This window comes from Macrosteles quadrilineatus, unplaced genomic scaffold (genome assembly GCF_028750875.1).
Source record: "Macrosteles quadrilineatus isolate MER2022 unplaced genomic scaffold, UCM_ALF_1.0 Scaffold_3__2_contigs__length_128488019, whole genome shotgun sequence".
Taxonomy (NCBI): domain Eukaryota; kingdom Metazoa; phylum Arthropoda; class Insecta; order Hemiptera; family Cicadellidae; genus Macrosteles; species Macrosteles quadrilineatus.
Genome location: NW_026542596.1, coordinates 28040312 through 28054708, shown reverse-complemented (window position 1 = coordinate 28054708; position 14397 = coordinate 28040312). Strand labels below are relative to the sequence as shown.

Sequence of the window (14397 nt, the reverse complement as noted above, 5' to 3'; positions counted from 1 at the left end):
GCTAGGTGAGACCTTATTTTACAAAATTTCACCTTATTTGTGCCACATTTCATAAAATCATAATAGTGATGGTTTTATATTTACTAATTACCTAGAAATTATTATACTTAGTTAGTTGGACTAATTTAATTAGAGAAGTTGATTTATGAAATTATCCTCGAACGTAACTTTAATGAAAAAAACCAAGCAAAAGTTGCCAAACTTGGTGATTTTAAAAATAAAAAATAAAAGTAGAAACAAACATAATGATGTAATTTTACTACAGAAAATAAATTAACAGTCAACTTTTGCCATTGTAAAGATGTCATTAATGTTTTGAAGTATTTAACAAGCCATACATTACATTGTTTTTCTTGGCGGAAAAAAGCAATGATTTATCATCTTTTTTGGATTGCTGACTTGGCGGGGAAAGTGTTACCACTTAGTGGTTTTTTGTTAGATTAATTTATTGAATAACTAACATGTTTACATCTGCTTTTAAATTGTACTAGCTGTAACCCGCGGGCTTTGCCCCGTTTAACTTCTTAATTTTCAAGATGATCTCGTTGGCATGGCTCAATCACGTCCTAGTTGAAGTTCGTTCGCTACCCTCACTCACCTTTAGGATGGAGCTCGTTCGCTGCGCTCACTTTCCTTCAGGTTAGCTCGTTCACTATGCTAACTCGCCTCCAGGTTCAAGTTCGTTCGCTATGCTCACTCACCATTTGGTTGCAAATTAGCTGTTGTCATAAATGTAAAAGAAATAATAGTGCTGCACCCTGTTGGTAATCCTTGTAACTTTAATGCTATTGAACATCATAGAACAGAACCAACTTGTTTAATTGAAACAGCTGTTAAGATTCATTAATTCCATTTCTCATAAGATTAACATGGGAAACTCCAGAGCCACTGGGGCGGAGCCGATTGGACGGATTACGAAATTGATGGTGTATAAACCTATTCCATGAAATTCTACACTTATGTACCAAGTTTCGTGGCAATCGGTTCAGCGGTGTCTGAGTTTATCACTGCCAAATATGTATACAAACATCCTCTTTTATACTTATAGATTTATTTGTAAACATTGTAGATCTAAAAGTCTGACATTGGCCCACTTAAAACCCTCTGGGGCAGAGCCCTTTTGACAGATATGCACCAAACTCCACTCGAACCATCCTTGAAAGATGCTTAAATGCCTGAGAGTTTCATTACTATCTGTCGAGCGGTTTTGGAGTCCATAAGGTACACACATACATAGTTCTTCTTTTATAGATATAGATTTTAGCGAATTTCCCATATAGGGAATAAGCTATATTTCACTACCCCCACTGCAGCAAACCTGCAGACTAAGCGAATTTCCATTTGCCTGATTGGATTTACACTAAAATGTCTCCATAAAAATATCACATTTACTCCCTATTTAATAGTTTAGTATGAAATGAATGCATTTTCCAAATTTGTTCAAAATATGATCATAAACAAGCAAACTACAACAGTTAACTTATTCTCCATAAGAATAAAATGAGAATTTTAAATTTACAGTTTTTTGGAATTTTCTCTGTAACCATTAGGCGCATAGCAACGCTTCAATATACTAAATTATTTGTTTTATTAAGCTCCACAAAATGGTTTGAAAATAAAATGTTAAATTTTAAGTTTTTAGGGTAAAAAATGGGAAAAACCAATTTTTGCCTCATAAAGCGGATAAAGCAGTTAGCGTGATAACTCGAGCAAAAATGATCCAATTTTGATGAAATTTTGTATAAACGTGTAAACCAACATTTATTCAAACGAGTTCGCGAACTAGCATGATTGGACTATGGGGGGGGGGGGGGGTGGGGGGTATATGGGGGTAAAAATGGGGTTTTCCCATTTTTGACTCTAAAAGCCAAAAATTCTGCAATTTCTTCCTAAACCATTTTGTAGAGCTTAAAAAAAAAAATAATTTTATACATTGAAGCACCATTGTATGCCTAACGGTCGCGGAGAAAATAAAAAAAAGTGTAATTTTTAATTCCCATATTATTCTCTTATGGAGAAAATGAAAACTTTTGTAGTTTACTTGTTTATGGATATATGTTGATAACATTTGGCAAATATATTTATTTCATCCTATACTATTGACGTATTGTCAAAAACCCTTTTTACCTTCCCCGTAGCAGCAAACCTAAACACTCGTTAAATCTAATGTTATTAAAATTGGGAATAAATATTTATTTATTTATTTTATTTTATTTTATTTTTTAAAGCTACAAAACAGCACAAATGCCAATTAATTACTCTGTAGCTGTTACATATTAAATAAAAGATGTGTAAAATAAAATAGGTGTATTCTGAATTGAATCCTAAATAACAATGATTGTAAACAAAAACAAAGTTAACTTATTAAACATAACATATGGTATTTTTTTAAACATACAGTATGTTAGAAAAGACACATCAATTTTCCCCCTTTAAAGTCTTGATCGCAGCATTTGATCTACATGTCGTCTGCATGTTACTCCGTTCTCCAGTTCAACGTTGTAATGTAGATTTCCATCTCTTGATGTAACTTTTCCGAAACTCCATTTTGTCTGACCCTTGTAGTAGTTTATCACTTGAACACGGTCTCCCACCTTAAATATGCGTGTTATACCTTTAGGTTTGTCTTTTGAGTCCTCGATTCTAGAAGGTATCATAACACTGAGGTATGTTCTTACTTGTGTGTTGAACATGAGATAGTATGCCGAGTTTCCTGTTGAGTTTGGTACTTGACGGAGTTGAATTAACGCCTTGTGAATTTTACTGTCAAGTGTTCCTGGTTCATCTAATATCAACTTCAACATCTTCTTCACTGTTTGTACAAAGCGTTCAGCTTGTCCATTAGATGATGGGTGGAACGGAGCAGTCTTTTTGTGTTGAGTTCCACATGACTTAAGAAACTCTTGAAAAGTAAGAGAAGTGAAACTTCGTCCATTGTCTGAAATTAGGAGGCTTGGAAGACCAAAAGTACTAAAAAGTTTCTTCAACTCCTTAATAGTCCAATCGGTAGTTGCTGTTTTTGTGGGTATTACCTCTACCCATTTGGAGAAGGCATCAACAACAATAAAAAATTGTTGTCCATTTGTTGGGCCCATGAAATCTATATGTATTCTCTCCCATGGCTGAGTTGCTGGTTCCCAAGGATGGTTGATCTCTTTCGTTGGAGAATTTTGTTTCTCACGACAAGGCTTGCAAACAGCAATCATGTTTTCAATGTCTTTATCCATTCCTCTCCAAAAGCAGTAACTTCTTGCCAAAGCTTTGGTTTTTACTTTACCAATGTGCCCGTAGTGTAGTTCATTGAGAATTCTTTTCTTGAGGGAATTTGGTATGATTACTTTCCACCCTTTGAAGAGGCATCCTTCATGTAATGTAACTTCATTATCGTGAAATCCCAATGGCTCTAATGATTGACCCTCCTCAAGAGCCTCAAGAATTTGTTTTAGATATGCGTCCTTCTTAGTTTCTTCGGCTAGTTCTTTGGGATTGATAGTTATGGTGTTCAATTGGTTTGTTTGAAAATGTCCAAACTGGTCAATACTTGTAAATTTTGAATCTTCCACAGGAAATCTTGAGAGGAAATCTGCATTCCCATGGTCACCAGTTCTCTTGAATTCAATTGTGTAGTTAAATCCTGATAAAAAATGGGAGTAGTTGAATAGTCGCGTAGCTGACATTGACGGTAGGCTCTTGTTGGGATTGAAGATTGACACTAATGGTTTATGGTCCGTGATGAGTGTGAAATGACGTCCGTAGCAATAAGAAAAAAATTTCTTCAACCCCCAGTATATACCTGTGGCTTCTTTATCGATTTGGCTGTAATGTTTTTCAGCATTGGTCAATGATCTTGAAGCAAAAGCTATAGGCTTTTCACTTCCATCTGGGAAACGATGTGATATCACTGCTCCAAGTCCCACTGGTGAAGCGTCAGTTGCAAGGATCAATGGCAGGTCTGGGTTTAAGTGACAAAGAACTGTGTCACTTGTTATTCTTTTCTTGATGTTTTGGAAACTTTCTTCACACTTACTGTCCCATATGAATGACTGCCCTTTTTTTAGAAGTCCATGTAAAGGATTTAAAACAGTGGACAAATTCTTTACAAACCGGTTGTAGTAATTAACAAGCCCTAGGAAAGATCGGAGTTCCTGTATGTTTTGAGGCCTTCGTGCATTTGTAATTGCTGTGATTTTATCCTTACTTTTGTGGATTCCAGTGGCGTCAATAACATGTCCTAAGTATTCAATTTTCTTTTGAAAAAATTTGCACTTGTCACGGTTCAACTTCAAATTTTGACTCCTTAAACGCTCAAACACTTGCTTTAGTCTTTCTAGTAGTTCTTTTGATGACGTTCCTTGAATTATTATATCGTCGAAGAAGCACTGAACACCTTGAAGGTCTTGAAGGATTCCGTCCATCACCTTTTGCCAAACTCCTGGAGCAACTTTTACACCAAACATCAGTCTGTTAACTATGTATTGTCCTTTATGAGTGCTCAAAGTTTGAATTTCTGCACTCTCAGCATCCATTTCCAAGTGGAGATAAGCGTTACTTAAATCCAAAGTACAGAACAACTGTCCTCCATTCATTTGAGCAAAAATGTCTTCGATCCGAGGTATTGGATGATGTTCTTCTTTGATTTGTTTATTTACTGTAACCTTGTAATCAGCGCATATTCGTATGTTACCATTAGGCTTTACTACAGGTACAATTGGAGTACCCCAATCGGACTTGTCTGTTTTGGAAATGATTCCAGCTTCTTCCAGACGATTCAACTCGAGTTCTACTTTTTCAGTTAGTGCATATGGGACTGGACGAGCCTTCACAAAAATAGGTCTTGCCCCTTCAACAAGCTGTAAGTGTGCTTTTTTGTGAGGTATGAGTCCTACTCCTGGTTCAAATAATTCCTTGAATTCATCCAAAAGATCTTCGAGTGCAGTAGATGTAGTATTGTTACTAACTGTTTTAATTTCTGCCCAATCCAGTTTGACCTCTCTAATCCATTCTCTTCCAAAAATTGCATCGAAATTTTGGTTCATTATGTAGAGTTTCCCAACAAACACCTGATCATTGTAAGTGCATTCTACAAAGACGACACCCCGGGGTTTGATTATTTCGCTTGAGTATGTCCTTAGTTCTATGTTTGTGTGGAAAATCTTTTTATTTATGTTGAGACTTTTGAAGGTAGAGTATGGTAGAATACTTATTGCTGCTCCAGTATCTAACTCCATCCGCACAGGTTTACCTTCAATAAGTATCTCGACCATTAACTTGTCATTACCGGCACTCTGGTTGTGTATCTTAAAAACCTCTTGTTTCTCTTCCTTATAATAGTCTATAGTATTGTCAGTTTCGGTACAATGAATTTCTGTTTGTTTTGTGCCTAAACATACGCTAGCAATATGCCCTTGTTTGTTGCATTTCTTACATATTTCTCCGATAAATTTACACTGATGTGCCCTGTGTCTAGGTGATCCACAACAATAGCATTTACCTTTGAGGCGTTCAAATGGAGACTTTAACTTTTTGTTCCAAGTAGGAGAAAAATGGGGTGGTTTTGTTCCTGTACCTGCTATCTTGTTGATTTTCTCATTTGAATGAATGTTTTCTTCTACTATATAGCTTTCGTTCTTTGCCAATTCCATGATGGAGGCAAGTTTCACTACATCTTGAAACGATGAAGCAGATCTTTCTTGTAATAATTTTGTTCTTATGTCTGAATTGCTGGTACTTTCCTGTTAAAGGGAACATTCATTATTATCGATGATTTATTTTCGATATATCGATATTTTTGTTTTACTTCATGATTGGTACATCTGTTTTAATATCGTCATACGCATTTAAATTACAAATGAAGAACCAACCTTGTTTAGGCATAAATAATAGCCTGTATATTGGATTAGGACATGAAACTATTCTAAACTAACCTAACATAACTAACCAAACTTGCTGTATAGGCTAAGTTACCGTTTAAAAATTACATTTGATAACAGAAAAGGCATTTTGGATTTTGAAATGTTACAGCAAGTTTGGTTGGTTAGGTTAGTTTAGAACAGTTTCATTTCAAAATAATATTTTTTTAATTGTTTGTTGATACTGAACGATATTTATTTACTGTATCCTATATCGTACTTGTCAGCTGATATGTTTCAATTTGTTACTATCAATATATCGGATGGAAAACAAAAATATCGATATATCGAAAATAAATCATCGATAATAATGAATGTTCCCTTTAACAGGAAAGTACCGAATTGCTAATACCTCTTATAAACTGCATGCGTAGTAATGTGTTTGCAATTGATTTCCCACAATTATTACAGTTGAAGTCACAGTCTGAAGATAACTTTTGAAGCTCAACGGAATATATTTTTACGGTTTCTTCAGATTCTTGTGTTCTTGTCATAAATTTATGTTGTAAGGCCCAAGTACTAGGTTTAGGGTCAACATAATCAGCCAAAAGACTTACTAATTCAGCATATGTTTTATCCAAAGGACTTTCGGGAGCGCACAAATCATACAGCTTCTGATGTAAATGTGGGGTTAAGGCATGTAGCATTGTGTACACTTGATCCTTTGGTTCCAATTCTTGGCTATGTATAGGGTGGGGCAGCATAACTTCCTTTTTTTAAATGTGCGCCATTTTGTTTGTTCATGTCATAGCGAAGAGTTAGCAGTCTCGTTGGAGAGGCGAGGCTATAAAGTTTTGCCCTAGCACAGTTTAGTCGCCATTATGGGTTGGAACAGTGAGGAGCGTGCGTTTTCTGTTGACGCCTACTTTTCGAGTGTATGTTCAGTGATCGCACGCCTTTTTGAAATCGGTTTAATTTAGCCCAGTTGGGCCCTGTTCCGGACTGGAAATCAATTGTTATGTGGTTCAATACGTTTAGACAAACTGCAAGTGCAACAACAACAACTGGAGTCCCGTGGCCCATTAGATCACCTGAGAACATTGAGGCAGTGAGAGCATGACATTGAGGCAATGTTGCGATCACTAAGGCGCCCAGCGCTCAAACATGCGTCTGCCCTTGGACATTCCAATCGTTCTGTAATGAGAATTTTCCGTGATGACCTACATTTCCATCCATACAAGATGGCGATTGTGCAGGATCTGTCAAAACGCCTTATTTCAATCAGGGGCAATTTGCAATGGCCGGACCAATCTCCCGATTTGTCCCCTTTCGGGTTTTTCTATGGGTTTTTTTTAAGTCCCGCGTTTATGTGAACCGTCTAAGGACCCTTCAAGATAAAAAAAACAAGATCCAGGAAGAAATTGCAAACATAACGCCTGCTATGCTTGAAAAGGTAATGAAAATCACCAGAAATCGGTATACTCAATATATCTAGTATGGGGGATGTCACCTGCATTATTTATTCTTCAAATCTACGTAAAACAAAACTTTAGGAATGTACTTACACTATAAAAACCAAATAAAGTTTGTCTGACTCATACAGTGCGTTTTATTAAGCTTTGAAAAAAGGAAGTTATGCTGCCCCACCCTGTAGATATAGAAATATCTCAAATCGACGAATGAAGTTCTTGAATGATTCATTTTCCTGATATGGTGTGAAAATCATTGAGGAAGTAGTGGATCGACGTTGTGGAGTAGACAAATTTGATGTACTAGGAACAATATTTTGAGTGTTCACTTGTAGTTCTGCAAGCTGTCCCATACGTTTTTGTAACTCATCCATTACCTTGTAATATTTGTCCTCCATTTCTACTCTGTAATCTATTTCTTTCTCAATTTCAGCTTCTTCAGTTTTCTCTTCTATTAATTGTTGTACAGAATTAAATCTTTCCCAATAATCTTCAATTGTTGTTATCCTGGTTTTGATTACTTCTTTTGACATGTTTTGTAGGTTTGCTAGCCATCTTTCAGCCTTAGACAACTGACCCTTCACTACTACTCTAATCTTCTTTAAATCAGTCAAACTTTCAGTGTAACTTAGTGTCATATGTTTGTTATTCTGTAATATTGATTTGATAATTATTAAGATCATCTGGAGGTTGTTGTATTTTTGTATTTACAAATAATTCAGATGTAACATTTTATTCCTAGAATAAAAGTTTTTAATACACTATAAAACTTCATTATTTGACATGGTGGCAGCGGTTTAGTTTGTTTAAAATGCCAAGAAACAATAGATTATCCACCAAAGGAAACAGTAAATCAAATCAATCATCAGAAACACTAAATGTTCTACAACAAAGACTGCAGCAAAATAGGACTACATCAGTCATGTTTCAACCTCCTGAACCTTTTGATTCCAAATATCCAGAGTTATGGGAAAAGTGGTTTAAGCGATTTGAAAGGTATAGAATTGCATCAGGACTGGACAATGAACCTCAAGTAAAACAAGTGAGCTGCTTGATTTACTGTATGGGGCCTGATTCTGAGGATATCTTATCGACAGCACACCTCTCAGAAGATGACAAAGCCTCGTATGAAGCTGTAACAGAAGCCTTTGATAACATATTTACTGGCAAAAGAAATGTCATATACGAACGAGCAAAGTTTAATTCGAGATCACAACAACCAGGTGAATTATTTGATATATTTCTGGCAGACATAAGCTCAATGGCCGAACACTGTTCATTCAAGAACCTTAAGGCAGAACTAATACGTGATAGAATTGTAGTGGGTATAACTGACAAACGTTTATCGGCCCAATTACAAGAAGATTCGAATCTTACATTGGAAAAAGCAGTTCAAAAATGCAAACAAAAAGAGTCCATCAGCAAACAAGCAGCTGAACTAGAAATGATATGCCAAGGAAAACTTGCAGAAGTTGACCGAATCAAATCAGACCAAAAACAAAATGAAAGATTTAACAAAGCCCAAGATTTAAAGACAGCTAGGAAAGAATGTTGTTGGAACTGTGGAGGTCCAAGTCATCCCAGGAACTTATGCCCTGCTAAAGATTTAACATGCCATTACTGTGAAAAAATCGGTCACTTTGCCAAACATTGTAGAAGCAGATTATTAGAGACTAAAACAACGGGCAATACGAAAGGACTTAACGAAATCAGACATTTGGACAAGCCTGACAACACTGAAGCTTCAGTAGCATATTTAGGACCTGTGAATGCTTCTTGCTATGACTCCAGTTCTTGGTATGTAGAAATATTTATCAATAACCAGTTAGTTAAAGCGAAACTTGATTCAGGTGCAGAAGTTACAGCCATTCCTTTAAATGTAATTCATGCAAAACTTATAAAATCTGACCGTATACTTAGGAATGCTGATCAGAGGGAACTAGATGTAAGAGGTATGTTTATAGCAGACATAGCTTACAATGGAAAAATGGTAAAAGAAAAGGTTTATGTTGTTGCAGGATTAAATGAACCTTTACTTGGAATTCCTGCGATTAAATCTTTAAATCTCATAACCCTCAGAAAATCTGATACTGCAGGACTTAACTCAATTACCCTAGACTCTGTATTAACTAGCCATCCTGAGCTTTTCATTGGTCTGGGTAGCATTCCAGGAGAGTATAAGATTGAATTGAACGATAATGCTCAACCGTACTCAGTTCGTGCTCCAAGAAACATATCAATTCCTTTACGTTCAAAAGTGGAGACAGAATTGAACAGAATGTTGGACTTAGGAGTAATAGAAAAAGTGGAGTCTCCAACTGACTGGTGTGCACCAATAGTACCACAAGCCCAATGGTAGTCTACGTTTGTGTGTCGATTATACTGAACTTAATAGGAATGTTAAACGCCCAAAGATAATTACCAGATGTAGGAGAAACACTAGGACAAATTGGACGCTCTAAAATATTTTCAAAACTAGATGCCCAGTCAGGGTTTTGGCAGATTAAAATATCACCTGACACAGCTAAACTAACTTCTTTTATTACTCCATTCGGAAGATTTTATTTCAAGAGATTACCCTTTGGCATTACAAGCGCTCCAGAGTTCTTCACTACACAGATGTTTAAACTTTTGAATGGTATCGATGGGGTATTATGTCACATGGATGACATACTTATACATGGCCAAACGCAAGAAGAACACGATTACCGGCTCACTCAAGTATTAGATCGCTTGAAAAAAGCAAAGGTTGTACTGAACAAAGAAAAATGTTCTATTTCTCAAACATCTGTGAAGTTTCTTGGAAACCTGATTGACTGTAATGGTATCAAGATCGATCCCGATCGCATACGAGCACTCGAGGAACTTCCCCCTCCTAAAGATATTGCGGGAGTTCGACGTTTAAATGGTATGTAGAATCAACTGAACAAGTTCATTCCAAACTTAGCTGATAAAACTGAATCATTCTGTGAGCTTACTAGAAAGAATAGACAATTTTGTTGGACAAGCCAACATCAAGAAGCCCTTTCAGACACTATACAGGCCGTCAAGGAATCAATATCTTTAACTAAGTGCGATGTAAATGCTGAAGCTATTGTTATAGCCGATTCATCAGCATATGGATTGGGTGCGATGTTACTTCAGGTTGAAGATAAATCTCCCAAAGTAGTGATGTTTGCTTCAAGGACCTTACAGGATTGTGAAAGACGATATGCCCAGATAGAAAAGGAGGCTCTTGCATGTGCATGGGCCGCAGAAAAGTTTTCTAAGTTTTTAGTTGGAAAAAAATTTAGAATCCTAACAGACCACAAACCATTAGTTTCGCTCCTTGGAAGCAAAGACCTAGACACAATACCAGCTAGGATTCAGAGATTCAAAATGCGATTGATGAAATTTGACTACTCCATCGAACACATTCCGGGAAAAGAAATGTTTACAGCAGACACATTAAGCCGAGCGCCGATCCCAGATTCTACAGATGAGTTCACAAAAGAGGTAGAGGCACACATTAAGGTAATATCTTTAAACTTTCCAGCAACACAGACAAGATTGGAACAAATAAAGAATGCCCAGATCCTGTGTGAAGAATGTCAGATGTTGGTGAAATACACAGAAAATGGATGGCCTGAATATAAGAAGGATGTGCCAGAGAGAATGAGAAAGTGGTATACGTTTAAAGACGACCTATCTCTAATAGAAGACTTGATTTGTTATAAAGAAAGAATTATCATCCCATTTGAACTTAGAAAGGATATCATGAGTAAACTGCACGATGGTCATTTCGGGTCTACACGCACAGTCCTCCGAGCGAAACAATCTGTGTTTTGGCCAGGAATTACAACAGAGATCCATAACCTGATTGAAAATTGCGACACTTGTGCTAAACACCAAAATCAAAGGTCAGAAAAAATGATTCAATCAGACACTCCTGAATGACTATCCATGGCAAAGAATAGCCATTGATTACTTTGACTTTGTGAAAGGCAAGTACTTGGCTGTTGTGGACTATTATTCACGATACTTGGAAATGATAAATGTGTCCACTATGACTGTAGATGAATTAATAAAGAAAATGAAAGCCTGTTTTGCTCGACATGGGATCCCTGAAATCGTCATTTCTGATTCTGGCTCGCAGTTTATAAGCTCAGAATGGAGAGCCTTTGCAGCCGATTTTGGGTTTAAAGCTATTTGTTGTAGTCCCTTACACACCATGAGGCAAACGGTGAAGCTGAAAGAGCAGTCCAAACGCTTAAAAAGATGCTTACAAAGAACAAAGACCCCACTCTTGCACGATTGGAGTACAGGTCAACACCAGGTCCATCAGGGTACAGCCCTTCGGAATTGTTGATGGGAAGAAGATTAAGAACCCGATTACCGTCGTTGACAAAAGATCTTAAGCCTAAAATGGTAGATCACAAGAGATTTAGAGAATTGGACAAACTATATAGAACAACTCAAGCAGATTACTTCAATAAACGGCATGGAGTGAGAGATGAAAAGCAATTCACTATTGGATGCAACGTGTATATTCCTGATAGGAGAGAAGATGGGAAGATAGTTAATAAGGTAGCTCCAAGATCATACAGAGTTAAGACAAATGAAGGCATCTTACGTCGCAACGGGGTAATGTTAAGACAACTACAACCCAAAACATCTGATGACCCTGGAACTGAGCCTAATTGTTTTTCCTCATTTGGTAGACAAATAAATCCAAGAACGTGTCTTTAAAAAGAGGAAGAGAAGATGTCATATGTTTGTTATTCTGTAATATTGATTTGATAATTATTAAGATCATCTGGAGGTTGTTGTATTTTTGTATTTACAAATAATTCAGATGTAACATTTTATTCCTAGAATAAAAGTTTTTAATACACTATAAAACTTCATTATTTGACACTTAGGTCACTCATATTAAAAAATAAATTGTAATAAATAGAATGTAAAAAAAAATTAAAAACTGGTTTTCCTCGTTGCCAAACTGTTACATATTAAATAAAAGATGTGTAAAATAAAATAGGTGTATTCTGAATTGAATCCTAAATAACAATGATTGTAAACAAAAACAAAGTTAACTTATTAAACATAACATATGGTATTTTGTTAAACATACAGTATGTTAGAAAAGACACATCAGTAGCATTAATCATGTAAAAAGATCTTTAACAGAGTATTACAATTTAAAATATATAAATAAACAAACTAGTGTACATGTTGCTCGAAATCGAGCAATTGCAAACAAGTACAGGAGTTATTTCTAAACAAATAACTTGTTTAAAACTAATTACAGTCATAATTTCCGATGATTTTAAAAGAGTCAACTAAAAGATTATTAACTGGTAAAGAAAATACTCACAATTTACATAACAGTCCCATTCTAGTTTAAAGGGTTAATTTTTAACAATCAAACTGCCCATGGACGGGAAAAGGTAAGCTTACAATTTAAGTCAACGAAAAAAGGCGGTCAGCTTTTATAAAGTACCGTACCTACCTTATTTAGCAAATTTGTAGACAATAAGGTGTAGGCTACGGTACTTTAAACTCTACAGGACAGAGTTAGGCAAAAACTGGCAGAACTCTGAAATGGTGTTATTCATCATAGGCCTACTCATATGTCAAATCCTTAAAATACAAATTCAATAACTAATAACTTATATCATGAAACACAAACCAACATCCAAAACTATACACATTTTTAATACAACATGGATAATTTACACGTTGACTGTTTACAATTCATATGTTCTTCTCACTATTATTGTTTGCTTCGCAACGGGAAAAATCTGTTTCATAATCATTGTATAGATTTATAATAAATAATCCATCATAAAGTTTAAGATTAAATAAACCTACCACATAGTTGTTTTATTTTTTTGGATCAGCTGTCTGAAATTGTGAAATAGGCATTTGACAGTTCTGGTTTTTTACATTTAAATGTCAAAGCAAATGTAAACATTGTGAATTAAGGCAATGTGAATTCATTCCTGCACAACTACACGTTACGCTCTTTCCAATGACACCAAAACCTTGTCAATCGGTTCAGTAGTTTCGGAGGAGTAATTGTCACAAAAATCCTGCTTGCGTATTAAATAAGTATAGATACAGCAAGGGAAAAAGTCCGTCTTCTATGGTGGCAGTCATATAACACTTTCACTCAAATAATAACTAGTTAACCGCCCGTGCTCCGCCACGGGAATATTGTCAGCAATAAAAGAAATAATAATTAACAAATACTGTTTATCTTTGTATTTTATTTAGGGGTTGTTTAATGTTTTACATGAAATATAACTGATAGTTTGCCTGCATAAACTATTTTATGTTAATCAAACCGATATATTATTTTAACCAAATGAATGTTTTATATTAATTCAAGTTTCATTTGAAAAATAAATAGTATACGAACTGGGCAATGCTGATAACCTGAGAGTGGTATCATCTAAAACCACATTATAGGACATTGAAATTTAAATTAACTTCTTGAATATATTCTTGTAAAAGATGTATTCATATACTTTTATGTTAGAACATTTGATAGAATAATAGTTTAACTTTATATTTAGAAAATCAAAATTACGTTATCTTATAATTAAGAGTTCACTATAATGTTTAAAACTAAATTAAAACCTAATTTGGGCACTAAAATACAAATTTTACTTCATAAATGTTTGTTTTTATAGACCTGGAAGTAACCCTCCGGGTGCGCCCTCTCTCGTTTTGAAAACCAATGCGCCCTCTGAAAGGTTAAATAAAAGGCAAAGCCCTCACTGACTGGCTGACTCACTCACTCACTCATCACTAATTCTCCCACTTCCCACTTACCTAGAAGGCAGAAATTTGGTACACTGATTCTTTAGGCATTAAATAGGAAAACTAAGTGGTTTTTATTCTGATCGGACTCTCGGGCTCTGTGGCTCTGGAGTTTCCCATGTTAACCTAATGAGTACTCATATTTAGATGGAATTAATGAATCTTAAAATACTGTTTCAATTAAACAAGTTGATTCTGTTCTATGATGTTAAATAGCATTAAAGTTACAAGGATTACCAACAGAGTGTAACACTATTATTTTTTTTAATATTTTA

General features: G+C 35.5%; 2 protein-coding genes across 2 annotated transcripts; one reads left to right on the top strand and one right to left on the bottom strand.

The window, feature by feature from the left end:
• Nucleotides 1–2432: 2432 nt before the first annotated feature.
• Nucleotides 2433–5642, bottom strand: LOC128989060 (uncharacterized protein K02A2.6-like). The gene has a single exon (XM_054410915.1). The coding sequence runs from the start codon at nucleotides 5640–5642 to the stop codon at nucleotides 2433–2435; it is 3210 nt and encodes a 1069-aa protein (XP_054266890.1).
• Nucleotides 5643–8240: 2598 nt separating this feature from the next.
• On the top strand, nucleotides 8241–9677 carry LOC128989058 (uncharacterized protein K02A2.6-like). The gene has a single exon (XM_054410914.1). It carries the CDS (start codon nucleotides 8241–8243, stop codon nucleotides 9675–9677), a length of 1437 nt encoding a protein of 478 aa, XP_054266889.1.
• The last annotated feature ends 4720 nt before the right edge of the window (nucleotides 9678–14397 follow it).